The sequence below is a fragment of the Chenopodium quinoa genome, unplaced genomic scaffold (assembly GCF_001683475.1).
Source record: "Chenopodium quinoa cultivar QQ74 unplaced genomic scaffold, ASM168347v1, whole genome shotgun sequence".
NCBI lineage: Eukaryota > Viridiplantae > Streptophyta > Magnoliopsida > Caryophyllales > Amaranthaceae > Chenopodium > Chenopodium quinoa.
Window position 1 is genome coordinate 110,808 of NW_018743791.1, and position 24,389 is coordinate 135,196.

The window sequence follows — 24,389 nt, forward strand, 5'->3', positions numbered from 1 at the left end:
GCTATTTGGTGCAGCAGTAGTACCAGTAGAGGAAGCTCCTCGTACTACGTCGCCATAAAATAAGCTAGAGGTTTTCTAGATCTAGAGTTTTCATGGTCGAATTTGGCATTTTTAACCATATTCGACACAAAATTTTTAAGGTAATTGTTCATTTAATTAATTTTTTTTTACGATTTTTAATTTATTTTTTTTCGGTTGGATCTAGAGTTTGGGTGTGGTTTTGGTGTGGTTTGGGTGTTTTCGTGGTGTGGGTCTGGTTGGATGTGGTTTAGGTGTGGTTTGGTTGTGGGTTCGATGAATTTTGGTGGTGGCGTGGTTGTTGGTGGTGTGGGGCAGTGGGTACGACAGTTGGTGGTGGCGTGAATATGGGAGTGAATGTGCAGCAAGTGGTGTAGGTTGGTTGGGGGTTACTAGGTTAGAGAGGTTATTTGGTCCAAGGTTACTAAGTTGGTCAGAGGTTACTTGGTCGGTCAGACCGGGTTACTAGGGGTTACTAGGTCGTGGGTTACTAGGTCGGTTAGGGTTACTAGGGGAAGGGTTATTAGGGGAAGGGTTACTAGGTCGGTCAGGGGTTACTAGGCCAGTGAGGGGTTACTTGGTCAAGGGTCACTAAGTAAGTCAGGGGTTATTTGTCTGGGGGGTTACTTGAGGGGTTACTTAAGTGGGGTTTCTAGAGGGGTTACTTAAGTGGGGTTACTAGAGGGATTACTGATGTGACACATTGCCGCACCGTGTGGATGCATATAAAAGTCAAACTATTACAACTATTTATAAAAAAAAAATTTAAAAATAATAAAAATAAAAAAGATAGATAGATAAACTCTCTCTTGATCTCTCCTGTCACATGAGGCCATTTTTTTTTATTCTCCCATCTTCCAAAAATGTCTGGAATTTCGCAATTTGCAAGTTATGCACCTAAAATATTACGGAGGAAGTAATACATGTAATCATGTGGTAAGATACTGAATAATTTATACACGATTTTTTTTCCTTATTTGTGAAGTACAAACATTGGCCAAGTTTTACGTACCATATCTATTTACTAATATTTAAAATAAAAAATTGTCATTATGCAGATTGTCTTTGCCGATGAAATTATGTTTTTATTTGATCCAATTGTCTATACTCTATATATAATACTCTCGGTTTGCCAAATTAAGTTTGGTTTGCACAAGCCTTGATGGCTTATGAGTTGTGACTTGTACATAAGCAGAGGTAGTTCAACATATACTTGTATTTGTAATTGATCAGGAAAAGTAAATAAGTAAAGTTATTCTCCTTGCCACCCCATTTTATGTGCTCGTTGTTGCCACAAGAGTGCAAGTTTCATCTCTCGAAGTATGAGTGCCTCAGCATTTTCTCGAGCTTGTTCGCATGTTTCGGTAGCAATGGTGCATTTTTCAGCTTCTCGTTGATATTGAGAAGCCACTCTTCGTGCCTCTCGGTATGTTGCATTCATATGACGAATATGCTCTTGCGCAACAACTTCTTGCAACTTCAGCTCCTCCATTAGAAGCTCTGCATACTGCTTTTCCATCTCTTGTTGGAGCTCCGGATCACTTTTACCACAATCTACTCATTTTCACCACACGTATATATATACTCATCAATTTTTTTTTTTTTATAAACTAAAGTATGTAATACCGATTATACATAAAAAGAACTTCATACTATACTCACGAACATTAATAGTGATTTTTTAATCGGGGTAATACAATGTGAGATTTGAAAGTGTATACATACTAAATCGATCTAAATGATTAACAATATTTATAAATTTCTCGAAACTCAAGACTAATAAACAAAATTTAACAGCAAATATTGATTTTTTTCAAGAAGAAGAATGAAGAGGTTGTATTACCTTCGGTTGAAAGGTTGGCCAAGCCTACACATTAAACCAAAAAAGTATATTAAAAAAAAATAAATCAAAATGAATAATGTGGTTGAGTTGAGAATTGAGATAGTATAACACCTAATTCACTATTCTTACAAGAAATACAGTACAATCTCAACATTAATAGTGAACACCCAATTCATTATTATATTCATACAAGAAATACAATCTCAACATAATTAATCAAAAAGATCAAAAATAATAAGAAGAAGAAGAAAAAATACATTTTGAATTTCAGCAAATGATAATAATAAGCAAACAATATTAAGATGACATATATAATTTGGATGATCGAATCTGAACAAGATTGACATTGAGATCTAAACAAGAAAAAAGTACGTGGTGATGAGTATAATAATTAAAGAGAAAGAGATAATACCAGGAACAATTTTAAGAATGGATAAAGGAGGTGGACAGTCACATATACAAGGAGGACAATTAGAAGATGTATGATGTCCCAATTTGGTACCCTTGTTTACCTTCCAATATAAAGCTGGACCAAATATTGAAACTGTTAATGCAATTCCAATTCCCATTAAACAACTTCTTACACAATTATTTCCCGATTGTCGTGAACCACTTGACATCATCATACCTATACTTTGATCTTATAACACTTTCACTTTTCTCTTCACTTTTTAGATTACTTTGATCTTCAAATAAATTAGAATGCAAGGGGTATTCATTTCACATATTAGCTATTTGCAATTTTTTTTAAAAAAAATAAATAATTAATTAATTAATTACTGTATAATTTTTGCAAGGGGTAACTGCCAAATTTAGTTAGTAATTGCCTAAAGTTGAGGAAGCAAAGTGAGACGAAGCGGAGGTGGTTATAATAATATACTTGGTATGACTTTCTACATCTTTTAATGTCATCTTTATTCAACATATCTAGTCCATAGGATATAGTTGAGGCAACAGCCAAAGCCGACGTAATTGAAGTGCTCTTTATTTCAAGTTAGTCAGAAGACTTAAAACCGTGTTCAAACGCGGTAGCACAGTAAAGAATATACGGTCAGACAATAAAAGACTTCTCTTATTTTATTGCTTACTTATAAAAGCAGCGTCTGCATATTAAATCTCTTTAAATTGAAATTGTATTGCTTCTTGTCAATGTTGTGGGCAGTAGCAACACTAATAGTAGCATTGTCTACTGTTCCTACAAGAAGCATGCCAATAGCAAAGCATGGGTGTCAAGAAAGCTGTCAAAATTCATCCATTATGATACCTTTTCCATTTGGCATAGGTACTGATTGTTACTACGATCCGTGGTACGAAATTGTTTGCAATTCATCATCTTCTTCTTCAGAAACACCGATTCTGAGTTCATTTGGCGTGGAAGTATTGAACATAACAAGTTGTTCAACTGGTAACTGTGGTATCTCTGATCTAAGAATACAAGTTGCAACTCAATGGCAGACCATATGCACTTCACAAAAACAAGTCATAAATGACATGGATAGAAGCCCTTTTAGGATGTCAACTTCAGGAAATCATGTAGTGGTTAAGGGTTGTCCAGGGGTTGCCATTTTGATGAACCGAAAGGGCAAAACAGTTGCTGGGTGTTCTTCGGTGTGCAAGGGGAGTACCAACACTGCTGAAGAAAGAGCGAGCAGTGGTGGTACTTGTGATGGACTCGGGTGTTGCTTGATATCAGCTGATCAACAATACTTGGGGGTTGATTTTTATCAGATGGCTTTGAGAAGTAATTATGTTGACACGAATCATACTTGTGTAGAGTTCGCGTTAATGGAGAATAAAATATCTGCTACTGAAAGAATGGCAAGAGATGATCTACTCCCGACTCTATGGCAGTGGATGCCTCCAGCATTACCTCAAGGAACGTCTGACAGTAACCATCAAAAGGATAGTGATTTCTCTTGTAAAGCCTTTTGTGGTTCTTATGATGAAGTTCAATGTGTTAATATCTGTACTTGCAATGATGGTTTTCAAGGAAATCCATATATTTCTAACGGTTGTCAAGGTAATCAATCTCTTTTTTAACTGATTAATATAACTGCACTTTTCCTAGCTTCCTGCATTATTTGAAATACATACTGTCGCACCAATTATATTTTTTCCTTTGATTGATTTCACTTGTATGAAGATCCATGCAAAGAGGGTACGAACCATACATCCGTCAACTGTAAAAAGAGGTCCTTGATAACTTCAGCACCAATTCTAGGTAAGTACAGTACACCATGAGGCATGAGACATATATAGTTACTTTTCGGTACTTGTTCAAATATATATCTTTCAATAGCAGCTAAAAGATTAATATTCGTATGTGTGCAGGGCTTAACATAGTTTTGGGGTCAGTAATGTTGCTTCTTCTTTGTTATGGGCTGTACCGCTTAGTGAAAAGATGGAGACAAACCAAGCAAAGAACTAGATTCTTTAAAAGAAATGGTGGTTTACTGTTACAACAGCAGATGATCTCTAAAGGGGGTTTTGTAGAGAGTACAAGAGTGTTTACAGTCCGCGAATTAGAGAAAGCAACAGACAATTTCAACACAAACAGAATTCTTGGCCACGGAGGTCAGGGTACTGTCTATAAAGGCATGTTACTTGATGGAAGAGTGGTGGCCATCAAGAAGCCTAACAAAAAGGTAGATAAGAATCAGTCAGAACATTTTATTAATGAGGTGGTTATTCTATCCCAAATCAACCATAGAAATGTTGTTAAACTACTAGGATGTTGCTTAGAGACACAAGTTCCATTGCTCGTGTATGAGTTCGTACCAAACGGAACACTTGCTAAGCATATCCACAACCCTAGTGAAGACTTCCAAATAACCTGGAAGATGAGGCTGCAAATAGCTGCAGAAATAGCTGGAGCTCTTGCCTACTTGCATTCATCATCCTCTACGCCTATCTATCATAGAGATATTAAGTCCACAAATATACTGTTGGATGACAAATACCGAGCAAAATTATCAGATTTCGGTACTTCAAGGAGCATGATGGTTGATCAAACTCACTTGACAACTCGTGTGCAGGGGACGTTTGGCTATATGGATCCAGAGTACTTCCAATCAAACCAATATACAGAAAAGAGTGATGTGTATAGTTTTGGAGTAGTGGTGGCGGAGATTTTAACAGGCATGGCGTCAGTCTCTAAGGATAAATCCGGGGAATGGAAAGGGTTGGCAAATGAGTTCCTATATCATTTTGAAAACGACGACTTACACGAAATTCTAGATGTTCAAGTGACAGACGAAGCAAAGGAAGAAGAGTTAAAAGTAGTGGTGAATCTGGCAAAGCGATGCATGAATTTGAGCGGGAAGCAAAGGCCAACAATGAGAGAAGTAGCATGTATACTAGAAGGAATGAGATCACCATTTTCTGCGGATGCACTACTAGATCAAGTAACATTAAAGGGAGGTAGAGTTGATAATGATGTGATCATGGAAATGGGGAAGATGAATGATGCAAGTTCAACCACATACTATTATTCTTATTCTTATTCAGCCATGAATAATAACAAAGTTATAAGTAGTTGTTATGAGATCCAACCGGTCATGCACAACTCTGTATAAAATGCAGAGACATAGCCTACTAAATTTAAAGATTAATACTAATATAAGCACATCTAGTGCGTACATACACATACAAATTTGAGTAGTTGCAATTTTAATTTAATTTTTTTTTATTATGAGGTAAACATACAAATTTGAGTATTTGCTATTTTAATTTTTTTTTTTTTTATTCTGAGGTAAATAATCAATCGTACAAGCACAAAAGTAAATGAAATAATTCAACATTATCATTTATTAAATGAAATAAATTATATATGATCGATAGTCAAGGTGGGTGTGCTCAAAGCATGTCAAATAAAGAGGCTTGCAATTGTATCAAAGTGCTCAATGATGCCCAAGTAGCAGCAGAGCAGTTAGTAGTCAATGAGGCGTTGCTAAGATGAAGCCCTAATGATATATCGTGTCACTGTCATGTTCCATGAATAATGTAGTAGTTTAGAAGAGCATGAAGCATTATCCTAAGTGCACAGTCAAAGTGCGATGCTAAGCACCAGTGCAGCATTCCCTTTGCTCACTGTGATTTCGAGGTTTCAGCTTTTGTGTTTCTACTAATTTCTCTATTCTTTTTTTTTTAGCATGTAGATTGAATTTTCAAATAAATAGGTTTTGCTTCATACAAACTAATGGCAAATAGTTGCTTCCTCCCGAGAACAAGATAAGGCAGCAGGTTTATTACAACATTGATAGAGAACTAGATTAATTATTCTCAACCTTGAACATCAGACTAGTAAAGACAACAGCAGCAGGAAAGATGATGAGAAAGAACATACAGGTTTTCAAGGTTTCAAGGGACTATTGTCATGCTGATTTTTCCTTTTAAAAATTGGTAGAAATGCAGCAACCCCTCCCAGTCTCCCACTCTGTATCCCTAAGCTAAACTCTAGCTCCCACCCAAATGCCCCAACTCCAGGATAATTATGTGCAAGTCTCAAGGAAAACTAAGTAGCAAAGGATTCCAGTATAAATTTGAATAACAACTTGAGCAAATGATTAATATCATCATAAATCCACTGGACATGACAGAGTTAAACAGAATAACTACGTAGTATAAGTGACAAAAGATGAACATCATCCACCTCCCACAAATGTTCTAATTCTTGAAATCAATATATTACCACTTTGTCTTTTACAAGAATCTAAAATGCTGCCTGACATACATATGCGTACATGAATGCTTCATTGAACATATAACAAAGAGGAAAATCAAATGAATCAGATGGTTTCTAGGACTAATACAATGGAAAAAAGAGAGGAGAGTTACAAGTCTGAACTTGGCATTCTTACATGAAGCAGGGATCACTCCTTCATTTGTTTTATAGAGCAAACCATCTTTAGACCATTGTATTAGTCCTAGAAATGGAGAGGAGGCTCACATTGGGGATCTCTGCACAAATTCGCACTAAAGTTGCAATGCACTTCTGTTTTGGAGCTCAAATCTGAGAGGCAAAGCATTATTGTGAACCTTGCAAAGGAAGACTTACCAGTTCTGCTGATCAGGATCTTCCAGGTCCTATTTCATTGGTAGTTTACCCTCCCAGTAAGCTCAAAAGTCCCAATGCAAAATCGTTGGCAAAAAACCTCTCATCCATTTTCCAGTGGTCTAGGTAGTGCCTTGGCTTGTTAAATCCTGCACAAAGTTGATCTAAGGTAGCCCTGTTAACAAACATAAGTGGTTTTCCATCCTCATCCACCCAAGAACCCATAGAAGCTACCCACCCACTCTAGTTAGACTGAATAATGACCAACAGAAGCAACATTTTAAGCTGGGCCTGCTGATCAGACTAGCCAGGTGCCCACTATTGTTAGACCGGAAAGAAGGCCTTGATAGATGTTCAAACATCTTTCTTTGTCAAAAACTATAAAGAAGGATCATAAGAACAGATGTAGCAGGAAATTTCAAGCGTCATCCAATAAATGCTGGAATCAGCACTATCAGAGAACATCACCAGTCGATTAAGTATCTACATTTAAAACAAGGCAGTGTGAAATTCACATTAAGATTCTCAGCTACCTCTATTTTCCCATCACAAGCAGATAAGGAATTGTAAAGCGTAAAACACACAGAGAAAGAAAGTGCAGTCGGTAGGAGGAGGAGAGAGGAGGGGGGGGGGGGAGGGGAGAAGAAATATATATATATGATCGGCAGGGCACAGGTATGACAAAACTCTATAAATCAAAAATTGATTATAAAACTGATTTTACCAAAAGTGCACACAAAATGGGTACATGGAAATTGAACATTAAGTTTGATAGTTCTCCTGATTAGTGAACACTTTGACCATTATCAAAACCTAGTCCATACAAAATACCAGCATATTTCTCCATGGATCCACTGAAGAAATTGTCCTTCAACTTCCTGAATGTACAAGATGTAAGCAAACTATCAGAACCTGCCTGGTGACACACACCAACCCTTTCGACCTCCAACAACTCGGCGAGCTTGTTCAAGCCACCGTGTAAGCTGTTACAAAACTTCATGAGGTGCTTAATATCATAAACGGTAGGGAAATAGGTCTTGATCATCTCAAAGAACTCCTGCTGGGTGTCAGGGAGGTTGCGACAAGTGAGGAGCTTAAGCAAGTAACCAAAATCATAACCACTATGGAAAGTGACCCAATGAACATTATAGTTCAAAACAACACCAGACGACATCAAAAGCTCACCAAACCTCTTGGCATCAATACCCTTGTCATTATTTTTCTTAAAATCGATGCCACTCTGACAGAGAAGCTCAATAGAATCATTGGCAAAAACATCCTCATTAAGGTTAAATTCGCGGAAATTGAATTGCCAAATGCAAAATTTATCAGTGCCACAAGTGGGAAGGTTACCAAGTTCATCAGAAAAGGTGAGGCCTAATTGAATCAATTTCAACATGTCGACATTATCCTTGAGAGTACGGTAGTGAAAATCAGAGCTACTCTTAAAAGTACCGACAGGTCGAAGAACAATACCTGGAAACTCGGTATCCATAGCTACAAAAGGGTAATCGTCTACTATATCACGAATTAAACCAAATTCAGCCTCCAGATTATCTTCCCAAACCTCTCTAATGTGAATTGAATCACTATTTGGAAGAAGCGACATTTCATCCACGAATGTTTTAACAGATAACAACACCGATTAGAGAAATCCCCGAATTTATAGCCTTCTCCGAATTGAAATCCTCCTGATAAAATCTGCCAAAACGACAAAAGAATTAGTAAACAAAACCAAAATCAAAACGTTCCGTAAATGAAAGGCGGATATAGAGAACCTCAAAGAAGGATCTAGAGAGAGAAATAGATTAGGGTTTCAAAATGTGGTCTAAAAAGATAACAACTTTATCAATTACTCTAGGAATTAGGAATTTGATGAAAATTCCAGAAATTGAGACCCACAGGACAAAGACAGAGACAGAGACAGAGGAAAGAGGAGAGAGAAAAAGAGAGGACAAAGGGCCCTCCCCTGTAAACAACTGCAAACCTCCAACTCCCAACTCCAACAGATGCCACACCAAACAAATACACTTCTTTTAAGTTTTAACTCTTAACCTTCATCTTGTTTTTTTTTTTTTTTTTTTTTTTTTTATAAGTTTTAAATCCATAATGTATAATTTCTAGTTACTATTTGGAGAGTTAAAATTTCTTCTTATTTCTAATTTAAGATATACTCCCTCCATTTTTAAATACTTCACTTTTTTTTCGGTTGTTTATAAATACTTGTTTCATTTCTTTGTTTGGTAAGCTTTTACAATACTTGCTCCACTTTTTTTTTTTCGGCTAGAGCTTTCCTCCCTACACTACGTGATCTTGGACTAGTGGTTGCCAAAATTTGATAACGTTTCAAAAAAAAAAATGCGCTTACTTGCTTACACATAAGATCAAATAGTCATATGAATTTGAATTGTCTCAACATACAGTTTATGAATACTTATAATGTATGCTTTTGCATCATGCATGTGTCAACAAATTTGTATGTAATATTTGTTAAACGGCTCTCTGATCCAAAATACTATAATTTCGTACAATTAATTTGAGTTCACCAAAAATTATTTCATTACATTTTTCTTTACAAAATAAGATTTAAGCAATAAAAATTATTTTAATTTAGTATAAATAATTAAATAATTTTAATTATGTAAAAATAATTTTAGTTCAACAAAAATAAGATTAAGATGTTAAAACCTAAATATATAATTTGGAAAATACTAATTCGTATATAGACCATGTGCTAATCTTTTATTTAGCATAAGTGTTCACAAAGATATGTAGTAAACTAGGTTAGACCCCGTGTCATGCACGGTTTTTCACTTTTTTTTACGAAGTATTAATTTATAAATATATTTAAATATAAAAAATAATTTGGTCCAAAATTAATTTCTTATATCATCCTAATTCAAACAACTTTATATATATATATATATATATATATATATATATATATATATATATATATATATATATATATCTTTTATGACTGCATATTATATTTTTTATTCAAACTTTCTTCTATTTTGAGCCTTTGTGGCTATATTCATGATTTTTTTTACTATAATAATCTTTATACATTAAAAAGTAATTACTTATATAATAACTTATATATAAAGATATGGTTAGATATTTAAATTGTTAAATATATTATTTTAGGATTATTTTTTCCTAGTTTTTGAAATAAAATATTTTGCGTATATTCTTTATCAATTTTTAATTTTTTATTTTCAAAAATATACTAAGGACACACCATAAAATGACACGTGTCATTGCTGGTGTGTCTTCTAGTATATACTAGATTAATCACATGCGTTGCACGGTTTAAATAGATTTTATTTGTTTAAATAGTTGTTAATATTCTTTAGCAAAATTTAAGATTATAAATCCGAACTTTGCGCGGTCTGAAATAAAAAATCCGAACTTTTGATTATTCTGTACAAATCCGAACTTTGATACCTATTTTCTTTTGGAGTATTAAAGTTCGGATTTTTACAGAATAATCAAAAGTTCGGATTTTTTATTTCAGACCGCGCAAAGTTCGGATTTATCATCTTAAACTTTCCTATTCTTTATTCAAAATAATGTTAATCATAATCTTATTTATTAATTTTGAAAGACATATTATAATTGTTTAGTTTTAGAACTTAGGAGAAAAAAATAATGATGTCAAAAATAGCTTTGGCGGGAAAAAAATTTCTTAATAAATTGATAAATGTCTTTGCATCCAAGTTATCTTCCATGTTTTTATATACTCTTTATAAATATATTTTAGTTATATCTAAATTTATTTATAGTATTTTATTGAAAGCTCTAGAAGTCCATTCTTAAACAAATTATGCGCTTTTCCAACCCATTACGATTTGCAAGGTATATCGAGTAAAGTATTAAACGGATTCAAACAGCCATGTTCATCCATTATCCCATACTAGTACTCAATGCTAAGAGAGGGGAGAGGTGGGGTTGGAGACCTTGGAGTAAATGAATGTAACTTGAGGGTAGTTTGATATATAACTACAAGGTCTACAACTACAACCTTTTCATAACACATACATCATCAACCAAAGAGCTTCAAGTATCTATCGTAGCCTTTTCTGTTATAAAAACATCAGTCTTGCTCACCTATACGTTCCACTGTTCCAGACGACACAAATAAGAGAGTGATGCTACACCAACTCAAAATTTGCTTCAGAACATCAATAGAGTGGATCCTCTGAGTAATACTAATGAGGTTAATTGGGTGAAGAAAACTAAGATGACTCTGCCTTTCCATCACTGATTGGGAGGTATACACCCTCTGCTGCAAGCCAAATATTGTCCCGGCTCTTCTCTTTGACACCACAAACCTGCACAGAATAACATGTCACAAATCACCACAATACAATAATAAAAATTTAAAAGGTGCTCAAGGCCATAGGGGGTTATACAATGTCGAATCCAAGGGCTCCAAAAGATGCAGATTAGCATTTAAGCTTTACATGATGTTTGGATAAAGAGAAATGAAAGGAAAGAAGGGAAGAGAAAGGGAGCCGGGGTGAAACTAAGTCACCGAACCGAAAACCAAACCAAATTAGAAATATGGTTCTTTTTTTCCTTAGTGGTTCAGTGCGGTTTGCAAAATCTAGAAACCAAAATATTATGGTTCGGTTTCAGTTTGAGGAATTGAAAACCCGAAAAAATAAAACCGAACAGAATTCTCGGCCCAAACCTCAAATAAACCCTAAGCCCAACTCTAGTTTTAGCCAAAGTATATAATGCAAAAAAAAAAAAAAGAAAAGAAAAATAAACACCTCTCACTCTCTCTGACTCTCAATCTCTCATAGACTCATACTCCACTCAGTTCCTCACTCCACCGGCAACCGTCCACCGACCACCATCCACCGTCCAAACTCCAAAGGTATGCTATTAAATAACTGCGATTCAATGGCAATTTCACCTATTTGCTAAGCCCAATTGTTCAATTCGCCTATTAACCTATGTATAACTGCTTTGTCTGCTTTGCTGAGTTGCTGTATTGATTTGTGTTTTTTTTTTTATGTCCTAGACCAATGGCAACCAATGTGGGAGGTGTTCCTCGCGAGCCTCAAACCGAACGCGAGACTGACCAAGTATCTCAAAATCTAAAAAAAAAGAAGAGGGAGCAAAAATTTGGTGCAGTTTGGTTTTTTTTTTTAAGAAAACCAAAATTTTAGTGGTTTAATTTGGTTTGGTTTCAAAGCCAAAATGGTGCGGTGTGGTTTGCAAAATCCAAAAACCGAAAATATTGTGATTCGGTTTCGGTTTGGGCAATAAACCAAACTAAAAACCAAACTATCATCCCTTGTTTAAATAGCATATGAAAAGAGGGAAGGGAATTAGAAGGAGTTATTTTCCTTCTCCTTGAAGTAAATCAAATCCTTCCAACATTGAAAAGATAAGGAAAGAAAATAGAAGCTCACTCTCTCCCTCCCCTAGTCCCCTTCCTTTCCTCCTCCTCCTTTATACTTCTCTTCTCTTCTCTCCATTTCCTTTCACAATTGCTATCCAAATTCCAAACATAGGGTTGATATCAGGAATTCAGGATAGAGTTTTTTCTTTTTTTCTTCCCAATATTCAGCCAGAAGTCTATGTTTCCTACGTTGTAATATTGTATAACCAAAATTCAAACCAGAATGGTGCTAACAGAATCGAATGTGACCATGATGAGTTTTTTTTTTTCTTTTTTGAAAAAAAGGGATAACCCAATTAATGCCCATCACAATACAATCTAGCATATGATGAAGTATCCAAGCATAGCTCTTCAACAGCAAACAACATCAGCATCAGAAAAGGGAAAAGAAAGAAAATTATCCTTACCTCTTGCTGACCTCCAGCTATGCGCTGATATTTCTTGTCATGGCTGTGCAGATACCCTCCAGTGTCCACATGATGAAGCCTGATCTTCTGATCTTGCTTCCAGATCTTCCCTTTTCCCTCGATTTCAAGTCTACCAGGAAAGATCAGATAGATTAATACACAACAACAACAACAAACAACAACAACTAAAACACAGTTTTGAGACTTACTTCCAGAAATCCCCTGTATCTGACACTGAATCTCCTCCGTAGCAACTTACCTAAAGCAATCGAATAGGATTAGAAGTTAGGGTTATATCCTCATATTTGTCAATCAATAAAGGTAGTGAATGCTAGTATAGTGTAACCAATCACTATAATAGACTCTAGGGGAGTCATAAGATCTTAACAGCTAGAATGAGTAAGACGAACCACGTTTTTTTTTAAGGGCTTGGAGGACATATGTTGAGTGATACATGTACATTAAGTAGAGCATTTAGATTATGCTATAATGAGATTTACATTAATAATCTAATTTGGTTTCCAGGCAGCATAGATAAATTGCAGGTCAAATAATTTAATACCTCTAAGTTCCCTGATATAGGGGAAGCATGGAGGTGACTATGTAGCCATTTACGAGTCTTCATGTGTTGCAGGCGGATAATTGTCCCGGTTGTGATGGTGTCACCCTGCTTCGCAGACGTGTCGGGTACAGGCTTTACAACCTAGGCAAACAGCATTGACATTGATAGTTAGATGGAATGAAAAGAAAGAAATATGGAAAATGGAATGAATATGGTGGAATTACCCAGTAACTATTGGAATCGTCAACATTAGGAAAAGCAGTAACAGATTGCTGACCACTTCCGGAACCATATGGCACATCGTGTGAATGCAGCCTGAATTTAGTTCTATCATGCATCAGTTTGATCACAGAACCATATGTAACCTGCAAATGTGAAAAGCAATCTTAGTTAATTAATTAAGATCCCCAATATATGTCAAAAGCAATCTTAATTAATTAATTAATCAGAAATCGAAACCCTAAGAAGAAGGGAAAGAGACCTGAACACCCTCGGAGGCAGGAACGGCGGAGACGGAGGAGCCAAAATAGTCGGAATCAAGCGAGAGAAAGAGGAAGATGGCGAGGGCAAAGAAGGCGAAAGCCATAAGAAGCAAAAGTAGAATGAACCAGGTTTTCTGCCAAAAAGGTAAATCGTCAGATTCAGCTGGGAATTTCTCTTGGTAAACGATCCTAGTCGGGGAAGAAGATGAAGATGACGTTGAAGTTGTGGCGGCTGCGGAAGACTTTCTCCGGGAGAGAGACTGAGATTGCTGGCTTGAGTGAGCCACTGTGCTTTATTTTTTAACCGCCGGGAACTTTGATCTCAGGGATGAGGATTTCGGTATTCAAGCGTTTCTACTCCTCCTTTTACTTCACCTATTTTCCTAAGCCACGTAGCATTTCGACTTTCTACCCAATTATTTCGTGACATGTTGGAATCGACTCAAGACGTGGACCAATTATTCTTCTGTTTTTTTCTTGGTTTTTTGAAAAACTAAATTTAGGATGACCTTATTTAAAGGGAGTTAATTGCATAATGAGGGTTAAGAGTGTAATTGCACATAATTTAGTACTTGATTTTAGAATAGTACTATTGAAGTATTGAGTGATCAATACTATTGAGTGATCAAATAGTACCCATTGAATATTTTAGTAGTACTATATATGCATTCAGTAATACTATATATGCATTTAGTGGTACTAATTACGTGCTTATATAGTACACTAAATAACTAATGACATTATATAAAATTTCAATGGTACAATTAGAAGTGGTCTCACACGTCTTTCTTTTTCTTCCTTTCTCTCTTTTTCATGTGACTTTTAATATTTTAATATTTTTTATGCATTTGCAAAAACATAATAACACTACATTAGTACTTCCTCGGGTAGGATCGCTTGTGCGATGTCATGTCATTACATTAGGTTGATCATTAATATACGTTTTAATTTATAATTTAATTTCTTGTAATTAAATTTTCTATTCATATTGTCATTCTTTATATATTTATTTTTTACATTCAAAAGATAATATAAAATATCATACTCCCTCCGTCTCTAAATTACATTTATATTTCTCTCTATTATGTGAGGAATAAATACTAGAAGTAAGAACGTAATTTAGGGACGGATGGCGTATAGTTTAGTGGTAAGACACTTATATCTTGAATTAGAGGTTGCGTGTTCAAAGAAAGTATGACCTATAATTACAAATAATGCTCAAACTCAAAAGAAAGGGAATGGATTTACTCTACAATTTTTCATTGGTCTGAATACACTACTGTTTCGGGGTTTTTTGATGTGTCCTGCGGGAGAGTTACAATTCCAAGAATGCCCTTCGACGCCTGTGCCTGCAAAATCACGAAGACTCCTGGGGGTAGGAGCTCCGCCTCCGACGATCAAGTTAGTAAAGATACGGGAGGTAGAATGCACGTAATGTAGAAGTTACTTCTCGCGTAATGGGAGAATTCTGCAATTAATATTGCTCGGGGTAAGTGTTTTTCTTTGTGAGGAGTATTCAATGTGAACAACAAATGTTCCAGCCCCCTATTAATGAGGGTCCTTCCACTATTTATAGTGGGGAAGGGATGGTTTCCCTTTTAGGGTTTAGAGGACACGTGTCAGCAGAGGATTGGAGCCCTGCTGACCAACGGCTGGATGCCACGTGTCACTAGGCCATTGGGCCACGTGTTTAGGGTATTTTTACCCCAAACAACTACAATTTATTTTATATTCTTTGAATTACAAATAAAATTCAAAAAATTGCATTACCATTATTGTCAAAAAGCTTTGTACATATATTGATACATAAATTAGTTGAAAACCCTAGCCTCCTTTTCTCTCTTCTATCTCATAAACCTAGTCTCCATTGTCAATTTTAAAGGGGCTTCCGTCGGATTTCACCGGTGGAAAGCCCCAATCTTTATTTTCTTTTAAGGGCATGTTCGGCAAAATATAGCTGTGAAGGTAGCTGTATTTGTGGAGGTAGCTGTGAGCTGTGTATGTAGCTGTTAGCTGTCAACAAGCTGTTAGTTGTGAAGATAAATAATTTACATATGAGTGTTCGGTACAATAGCGGTTGACTAGCTGTTACATATAAAAATAAACATTTTATTTTTAAAATTATAGATTAAATTTTCAACAACTACTTCAAAAGCTACCTCCAATTTCAAAAGCTAATTTTTCTAACTTTTCATAAAAGCTACCTCCACCACTAAAAACTATCTTAACCACTACTTTGCCAAACACCCACATTTTTTGTCAAGTAGTGATTTGACTAGGTCAAACCACTAAAAGCTACTCAAAAGCTAGAGCCAAACACGCCCTAAGGGCCTGTTCTCATTGACTGGACTCAGCTGAACTGAACAACTGAGCTGAACTGAGCTGAACTGAACTGAACTGAGCTGAACTGAACTGAACTGAATTGAAATGAATATTTTATAAGAGAAGGAAATTAGGAGTTGAACTATCTAAATTTGATTGAAAATAAAAATCTAAACTAACCTTTTTATCCTGCAAATTGAATTCTATATAACTCTATCCTACGTGGCACGACACTTGGCGAAAAGTTGGAACGCCAAGTGTCGATGCCTCGTCGCCTGGCTAAAAGTTTAGCTTTATATATTAGGGTTTGTTTGACATTGATGCGGTTTTCTGTTTTTTGGTTTTTAAAAGTATGTGATGTATATCCCATAATGAATCAAAAATTATTTAAACTTATTAAAAAATGATAATTTTGAAAACTGACAACAGAAAAGTGGAAACACTTTTTTCTTGTTTCCTGTTTTTGATTTTTGGTTTTCAAAAAAACAGAAAACTGAAAACAAAAAATATAGGGCTTGTTTGACATCATTTTTTGTTTTTAGTTTTCTGTTTTTTTAAAAACTAAAACCCAAAAACAGGAAATAAGAAAAAGGTATTTCCACTTTTTGGTGTCAGTTTTCAAAATTATTATGATTCTAATAAGTTTAAATAATTTTTGATTCATTATATGACATATATCATATATGATTTTTTGTTCTCTGTTTTAAGTTTTTCGTGGAATGCAAATCAGCTGATTGCTGAAAAAAACCAAAAAAAAAAAAGCTAAAACCCACAACTCCCACAGTCCCACGAGGGCACAAGGCGAAGGGCTGAACCCCAATTCATTGTTCTTCGTTGTTCCTCCAAAACCCTTGAGTATAGCTGTTGTAGCCAAATCAAGTTGATTGTAGTGATTATCTGCTCGGAATTGGAAATAAATCAAACCAATTTTGATTGCAGAGTATCTTTCCAGCTAAATCCCTATTGCAAATTTCCAGGTTTTCTAGCTATATAAACACCCATTAATATTCATTCAATCATTCTTCATCTTTCCGTCAAATTTCTGGGATTTATTTATTTGCAGAGATGGCAACCACCAAAACTAGTAATAATGCTAATACTAATACTAATACTAATACTAGTGTGAATCAACAATTCCTTGAACAACTCAAGGATGTTGGCAATAGGCTTTTGTTGGCCCCTTCTTCCTCCCCTCAACTCTTATCCTTACTCGATGTAAGACCACTCCCACTTTCCTCCTTTTTTTTCGGTTTCCTTTAATTTTATACTACTGCGGCTTTTAGTTTTCTGATTCATAATTGTTGTTGCTTTGTGTTTCTCTCTTAAATGGGTTCAATTATTCACTTTATATTACTGAATTCATTCCCCATTGCTTTGTTAGAGATCATCCTAGGCCCCCCAATTTGCACTATTAACATTGGCCATCCGCGGTGTCATCTCATGTGCTTTGTTAATGGTTGGAATTTAGTAGCTACTTTCAGGGTTTGCTTGCTCTATATATCATCTCATGTGCTTTGTTAATGGTTGGAATTTAGTAGCTACTTTCAGGGTTTGCTTGCTCTATATATCATCTCATGTGCTTTGTTAATGGTTAGAATTTAGTAGCTACTTCCAGGGTTTGCTTGCTCTATATCTCCAAGTCTTGTATCAAGTTTAGTAAACAAACTGATATTGTCTTATTCAATCCCATAGGAAGTGGTGTTACTCTTGTCTAAAGTTGGGCAAGCCCCATCCCAGCCTGTACAGGACGCTCTATTGCCAACAATGAAGGCTTTAATTTCGGACCACCTCATCAGGAATTCTGATGCTGATGTCATCATTACAGTTGCTGCTTGTCTCAATGAAATCTTGCGGATTTCAGCTCCTGTTGCTCCATATGACGATGACAGAATGAAAGTAGGGAACCCCATCTGTATTTCACTTCTGCTATTTTGGATCCTATGTGTGTTTTTTCTTATGGGCTGCATTTCTCTTCCTTCAGGAAATTTTCGAGCTCATTGTCCTATCATTTGACAAACTATCCTGTCCGCCAGGCCGCTGTTATTCTAAGGCCATTCTGATTCTTGAAAGTGTAGCCAGGCTCCGATCATGTGTAATAATGCTGGACCTTGATTGTGATTCACTAATCACTAAGATGTTTCAACTGTTCCACAAACACAGCAGGTGAAACTCTTACCCCTCTATTTTCCCCTCCTTATGTTGCTGTCAAATTGAAGCCAATCTATTTATGATATTTTTTTGAATCTTGTACATATGTTATTTGTGTCTGTCTGAGAGTGGATTATCATATAATCATGATTGTAGGTCAAATAAGTTCCGGTGTACGTCAGCAATTAATTAATTGTAGGAAAACAACTTGAATTTCAATTTGATTTTTCACTTGATCTCAACCATGTACCATAATGCAAGTCTTAGGCCAAATTGGTAAACTACATCAATTTGTGGCTCTTTATTTGATTGCTTTCCCACTCTATAAGGAATCTAATAACCCTGAATTTTATCTAATTCCTGATTGGTAACTCCTAAACCCTATGAAAAAAATTAATCAGTTAAGGTTCTTGGTAATTTTATACAAGTATTTGAATAAGATACTTTATTGTTAGGTTAGGAGAATGATTAAACTATAGTTTTCAGAAACAGCCCCATGATAACACTTATGCATCAGACCTCCCAATACATACCTTAGCTCGAAGCCTATGTGCTACACTTTTGGAAATTTGCCGAGGAAAGAATTAGAGGTTATCAAATTAAATTCGAATCAGATTGCGTAGTATGTATATATCTGTTTATAACTTCATTTTGCATAATCTTTGCTTCATCATTACCATCTGAGGAATACCCTAATCACACGTATTGTTTTTTTGAAACACAAAGTTTGTGATTATAAAGTCCCGATCTTGACATTTTTTTATGAGAAAAGGTAAAAAGACATTTAATCTAATTTGTGATTACAAGATTTGAAGTAAAAATGTAGTGTTATAATGTGTCTGTTTTTGAGAAATAAACCTCCTCATCCTTATGGACTTTCATTGGACATAACTTTGATATTAATATTCAATTTAATTATGAGAAACGAGTCCTTAAGCTAACTTTTAGTTCAGTCACTAACCTAAACTGTTTTGATTTGATGAAATTCAAGCTCCAATCATCCTCATTCCGTGTTCCTGGCTATGGAGAAAATCATGAATTTCATGATAAAAGAAAGTGATTCTCTTTCAGTGGATCTTGTCAAGGTCTTGCTGGAAAGCATCAGATTGGAAAACCAAGTAGGTTTCACATGTCTCCCCCCCCCCTCCCCAAAAAAAGTCTCATCTTTTTCTCGATTCCTGTGCTTCCATGTAATTCTCACGATTATTCCTTTGTCTCAGAATGCTTTACCTGAATCCTTTAAAATGGGAGCAAAAGTTATTGAAGAATGTTCAGAGAAGCTCAAACCATATATCCGGGAAGCAGTAACATTATTGGATTGCTGCCTTCAGGATTATGCTCCCATTCTTTCTTCAATTTGTGAGACTGAGCCAATCGAGGGTCTTGTTCGTAATTCTGCAAAGCATTCGGTATGCTGTTTACTCTGTAGACATTGTATTATGAGTAACAGTTGGTTTATTTAAGGATTTTATAATTTTACGGTGAATAACTAGTAGATTGAGGTAGAATTAGTGGATCTGACCATTTTTATTCCAGTTGAGGTTGACCGGTCTAAAAAGCAAACCCACTCGTTTGGTGTTTAGCAGATTTTCTGTGTGGGCCTTCTGTTGTCACTCTTTACAGGTCATATCATTAACTTGGGATTTAAGAGCCTAATATGGAACATTACATTCCATTGAGCAGGTAAAGAGTGAGCTCACTACTGATGAGCTTCATTCTGCGGAATATGCCCAACCTTTGAAGGCAATAGAACTCTGCTGTCAGAATCCAGGAACTGATTCAGAAACTGCATCCGAAAGGGTAGGAAAGCTCAGTTCCCATAATCTCGATGAAGGGTATGAGAGTTTGACTGGCGGAGGGAAAACATCTCAGGGTCACGTGAAACGAAGTTCAGGAGCACCAAGAAGTAAAAAAGCAGTTTCCGCAGTGGAGGACAAACTTTCCGAAAGGGAGATGAAACAAGCTGCTGATCTTGACAATAAGAAGGTTCTTCAGGTAACTACTCATGGTGGTAGCAGTGATAAGAAGGGGAAGCCATCAAAGAAGGATGTTTCTGGGGGATCTAGGAAGAAGGTACTAACTATTACAGTAACTAAGTCCTATTCATCTTGCATTAAACTTTTCAAAATTGAAGTTGACGATTGAATTTGATCATCTCTATAGAGCACAACAGGCTTATCAAGAAAGGATAAGATCCAGACAAATGATGCCTTTAGATCTCAGAGGAAGAGGGCCTCCTCAGACGACGATGTATGTACTCGTTCAATTAGAAAAGTTTGTCCTGTTTATTTAACAGAATACTGTTTGTGATTAAAAGTCTTTGTGAATGTGAATCCTAGTTTGTGCAAGGTTGCATTGCATCATTGACTAGTCAATTTGTCTGGGATGTATTTCTGCGAGGTAGATGTTGGAAGTATTTCTGTGATGTAGTTGTTTGTGTTGCACTGAGATGTCCAAACTTATTTATAAATCTGAATGAACCTTTCTAAGGCATAGAGTAGACAGTAATTGAGAGTTTCGTACCCTTATGCCTCTCTGCTGTTCTTTCCAGACTCCTGCTTTCCACATTTCCTTATTGAAAATCCCATGTCATGCCATCTTTATCATGTTATACTGTCTTAGTTATGAGCATCTTTCAGGTGCACATCCAGTATTCCGACTCATCTTCTTTTCTGAAAATAATTCATGGTACTTAAAGCATAAAGTGTCAATATTCCATACACAATAATTACACATTGTAGCATCGAGTATCAGAGGACTAGTTTATAAGGTGAAACTTATGCTTTATCAAAGTTTGAAGGACAGTGGTAGAGTAAAATCCATCTCCTTGTAGCAGAGGCATTCAATCTACTGGCTAGCTAGATGCACATACAGCAGTGTAGCACAGTGCTTGACAATTTTGTTGCTTTCAAATGTGATTTAACTGTTTAAGTGTTAATTGAAGCAGTTTTCAATATATATTTCCAATATGATTTATAATAAGAAAATCTCGTTTGGAACTTTTTGGTTATTCCAATTTTCATGTAGTTGATAGTTGTTATTGCTTTAGTCTCTTACTGCACTAGAACTGTCGATAGAAGATAAATGTGTGAAGCTGTACAAATTTGGCTTCCGTGGAAGCATGTCTTCAATAGTTAAGGCCTGTAGGGTTGCCAATCTTGTCACAGTTCTTGCGTTTGAATGATGATATATTAATTACCACCATAGAAGTTTATCATAATGGCTTAATAATAATTTTCTTTGGCATTGTTTCTGATATTCAAAGTTCCAATTAAATTATTAATCACCTCATTTTACCTTTTCATCTCTCGGTCGGTTGATACATTATCCTTGCTTCTAAGCTTTGAAGCACAATGATATGTTTTGTTTAGTTTTTCTGGTTTAGAGCCTGAGTCTTTGGTGTATTAATTATTGCTTACAACATTTGATGGGTTTGTTCGCTAACAAGTAACCCAATCAAGATTTTGAATGCTGATGTCATATAGCTTCTGATATTTCACTTGCTCAAATATAATTTAAGGTAATTGAGACTCCTCATGGAAGAAAAAATTATAAAGAGGATTTGGTTGGCTGTAGAATCAAGGTGTGGTGGCCTCTCGACCGCAGGTAATCACTTTAATGCTTCATATGTTTGATTCCTTAATTGATTTATTTATTTATTATTTTTTTTAATTAAGTTTTACTCCAGGCTTCATCCTTTCCTTCGTCGTCATTTGTATTGTTTAACATGCAAATGAAGAATAGAAAATGATAACTTTGGCCTTCCAAAATAGACTTTGAGTTGAACTGAATAAAATTAGGAGAAATGTAGCAACATATAATGTTTTATTTCATCACCAGATTTTCATTATAAATTGGAATGCTTCGGAATACCAACCTCTTTTTCCCTGTTGGTTATGTCACTGGCTATTATTGAATTGCTGCAAGGCTAGAGTTTGAAGGATGAATGATAATAGTAGCATAGAATAAACTGTCCTCACTTTTCTTTTTCTATTCTGAATTTGGAGCATGCTCTTGCTCCCTTTCTCTCTCTCTGAATAGCTTTAGTATCCAAAGGCGGTCAGCGACAAGATTTGCTTCTATCCACTGTCATGGTATTGCTTGTTGATGAAGATTAAAATTTGCTGTCTTGGTTATGCAAGCTTGAGGCTTCCGAGCTCATTGATGCCTAGCGATGTGCCTTATGGCAAGTAGATGCTCTTCCTGGCTTCCTGCATTAGACTAAACGAGAGGCAAGAAAAACAAACCAGATATTTTTGTCCAACTTATTGAAGCTTAGCCAAAGATATCTAAAAGGACATGTCCAAATTTGATAAAGTTGAATTCAACCATCTTAACTGTAGGCCATTCACTGTCCAATTCGGTTAATTGATATATTTTTTTGGCGCATTCATCAGATGAGGAATTCCTTTGTTCATAAATTTTCCAGTTGCTCTAACCATAGAGTTCTATTTTGCAGTTATTATGAAGGCACCATCTCATCATTTGACACTGTTACAAAAAAGCACAAGGTGAGGTGTTTCCTAGAGTACAGCATCATCTAGCTCACTGCTGTTTTTAATCATGGTCATCATTTTACATTTTGCAGATTGCTTTTTAGACATCTTTTATCACCATGAGCATCATGATACTTTGGCTATTATTCTCTTCAATTAATGATGTAGTCTTATTTGACTTGTATACAGGTTGAGTATGATGATGGAGATGAGGAGGTTTTAAATCTGAGAACTGAACAATGGGAATTCCTAGGTGATGAAATTCCAACTGATATCGTAGGTGTTCTCCCCCCCCCCCCCCCTCCCTTTGACATCTCTCTATTTTATTACAAATCATTGTTCTAAAGTCCTGACAATAATTAATTTGTTACCCAGGATATATTTGTTGACAAGAAATTTCCTCAACCACGCTCAAATACGTAAGCATTCCTTTTGACTGCTGAGTAGTAAAAAGCTTTCCTTTCTGTTATTACTTTGCTGCACTGTAATTAAGCATACATGATGCTTATCTTGTAGCATAGATTGACTGCATAGTTTCACTCATTAGTGTCTTATGAGCTCATTAAAACACGAAGCTATTGTTGTGAACCTTTTGATTCTGTGATGTAAATTTCCCTAATCTTTCGTCTTATGTCCTATTGAATCATAATTGTTCGGGGTTATGTCATGTAATTTGTTGCATGCTAGACTTGATGAATTATGCTTATAATTTCAATCTAGTAACCTAGAGAATTATTCTTCTGTTTAGTATATATTATTCACCTGTATACGATGCAATCAGGCCAAAACGAGAAGGGTCAACAGTGTGTGAGAAGGAAACCTCTCAGACCAACACTAGGAATAGGGAGATAATACCTGCGTCTGAGGCTGAAGCTGATGATGGAAGCCATCAAGTAGCCGAGGTTGTGGAGAAAGTGAAGACACCGGAGGGTTTGAGTGAGATGAAAAGACCAAGATTATCGGATGGACAGAAGTCATGACTATATTTTTGTTTTTCAAATCTTCTTCCTGCTGTGAATTAGTAGTGGAGGAATTTACGGTAGATTCATAAGACAACAATTTTGTACCAGATTGCTGATGTAATATATATGGTGTAATGATTTTGTAAGCTAGAGAATGTTCCAGGGGTTTAGTTAGGATTAGATGGATTTACCTGAGTATGTTCAGGTTTTGATGGGGCATCTTCTTGCAAAAGGGCAACTGTAATTAATTTATCAGCCCAAAGGCTCAATTTTGTACACATCAACTAGACACTTAAAATATCTTGTTATTTCCAGTATTGATTGTTGTGGTTCCTTGTCCATGTTCTCGGTTTCAATTCCGTATTGTTTTATGATCCTGAACTCCAAGGATTCAGTTGGAGGAAGACTTATGCAAAGAACAGGTAATAATTTATAGAAAGTTCGTGACAATGCTCTGTTTTTTTTTTGTCATCAGTTTAATTCAATTCATTTACATGCATGGGAGAGCAAAGAGACTTTCTCGTCCAACTTATGAGCAAGACACACTCAGTCAATAGTTTGACTTGCTACAAAGCATACAATATAATTGATAAACAACACTTTTTTTTATAAAGAAAACCATACATAATACAACAAGTTATTCTCTCATAAGTCATACACGATAAGGAGTCATTCAA

The 24,389-nt window shown here is 35.6% G+C and overlaps 4 protein-coding genes across 6 annotated transcripts; 2 read left to right on the forward strand and 2 right to left on the reverse strand.

The window, feature by feature from the left end:
* The first annotated feature begins 2,290 nt into the window (after positions 1-2,290).
* LOC110685088 (wall-associated receptor kinase-like 6) lies at positions 2,291-5,505 on the forward strand. The gene is made up of 4 exons (XM_021861552.1): positions 2,291-2,310; positions 2,962-3,881; positions 4,005-4,082; positions 4,193-5,505. The coding sequence occupies exons 1-4, from the start codon at positions 2,291-2,293 to the stop codon at positions 5,434-5,436; spliced, it is 2,262 nt and encodes a 753-aa protein (XP_021717244.1). The 3' UTR covers positions 5,437-5,505.
* A 1,017-nt stretch (positions 5,506-6,522) lies between these two features.
* LOC110684963 (probable CCR4-associated factor 1 homolog 7) lies at positions 6,523-8,935 on the reverse strand. Of its 2 annotated transcripts, none has more exons than XR_002503893.1 (2): positions 6,918-8,935; positions 6,523-6,820 (listed from the first exon to the last, which is right to left on the reverse strand). XR_002503893.1 is itself a non-coding variant. In XM_021861411.1 (2 exons), exon 2 carries the CDS (start codon positions 8,521-8,523, stop codon positions 7,699-7,701), a length of 825 nt encoding a protein of 274 aa, XP_021717103.1. In that variant the 5' UTR covers positions 8,524-8,615; positions 8,693-8,934; the 3' UTR covers positions 6,523-7,698. The 2 variants fall into 2 exon arrangements, 1 of the variants encoding a protein (XP_021717103.1); XM_021861411.1 differs by having other exon boundaries at positions 6,523-8,615; positions 8,693-8,934.
* Positions 8,936-10,883: 1,948 nt separating this feature from the next.
* LOC110684967 (stromal cell-derived factor 2-like protein) lies at positions 10,884-14,138 on the reverse strand. Its single transcript, XM_021861413.1, has 6 exons — positions 13,784-14,138; positions 13,527-13,667; positions 13,303-13,443; positions 12,950-12,999; positions 12,741-12,870; positions 10,884-11,251 (listed from the first exon to the last, which is right to left on the reverse strand). The coding sequence occupies exons 1-6, from the start codon at positions 13,886-13,888 to the stop codon at positions 11,156-11,158; spliced, it is 663 nt and encodes a 220-aa protein (XP_021717105.1). The 5' UTR covers positions 13,889-14,138; the 3' UTR covers positions 10,884-11,155.
* Positions 14,139-16,800: 2,662 nt separating this feature from the next.
* Positions 16,801-24,047, forward strand: LOC110684968. 2 transcript variants are annotated; one of them, XM_021861414.1, is made up of 12 exons: positions 16,807-17,321; positions 17,799-18,002; positions 18,088-18,269; positions 19,246-19,372; positions 19,475-19,663; positions 19,938-20,327; positions 20,418-20,504; positions 21,775-21,860; positions 22,714-22,765; positions 22,940-23,026; positions 23,126-23,169; positions 23,532-24,047. In XM_021861414.1, the coding sequence occupies exons 1-12, from the start codon at positions 17,172-17,174 to the stop codon at positions 23,728-23,730; spliced, it is 1,797 nt and encodes a 598-aa protein (XP_021717106.1). In that variant the 5' UTR covers positions 16,807-17,171; the 3' UTR covers positions 23,731-24,047. The 2 variants fall into 2 exon arrangements, 1 of the variants encoding a protein (XP_021717106.1); XR_002503896.1 differs by lacking the exons at positions 23,126-23,169; positions 23,532-24,047 and adding an exon at positions 22,296-22,593 and having other exon boundaries at positions 16,801-17,321; positions 22,940-22,988.
* The last annotated feature ends 342 nt before the right edge of the window (positions 24,048-24,389 follow it).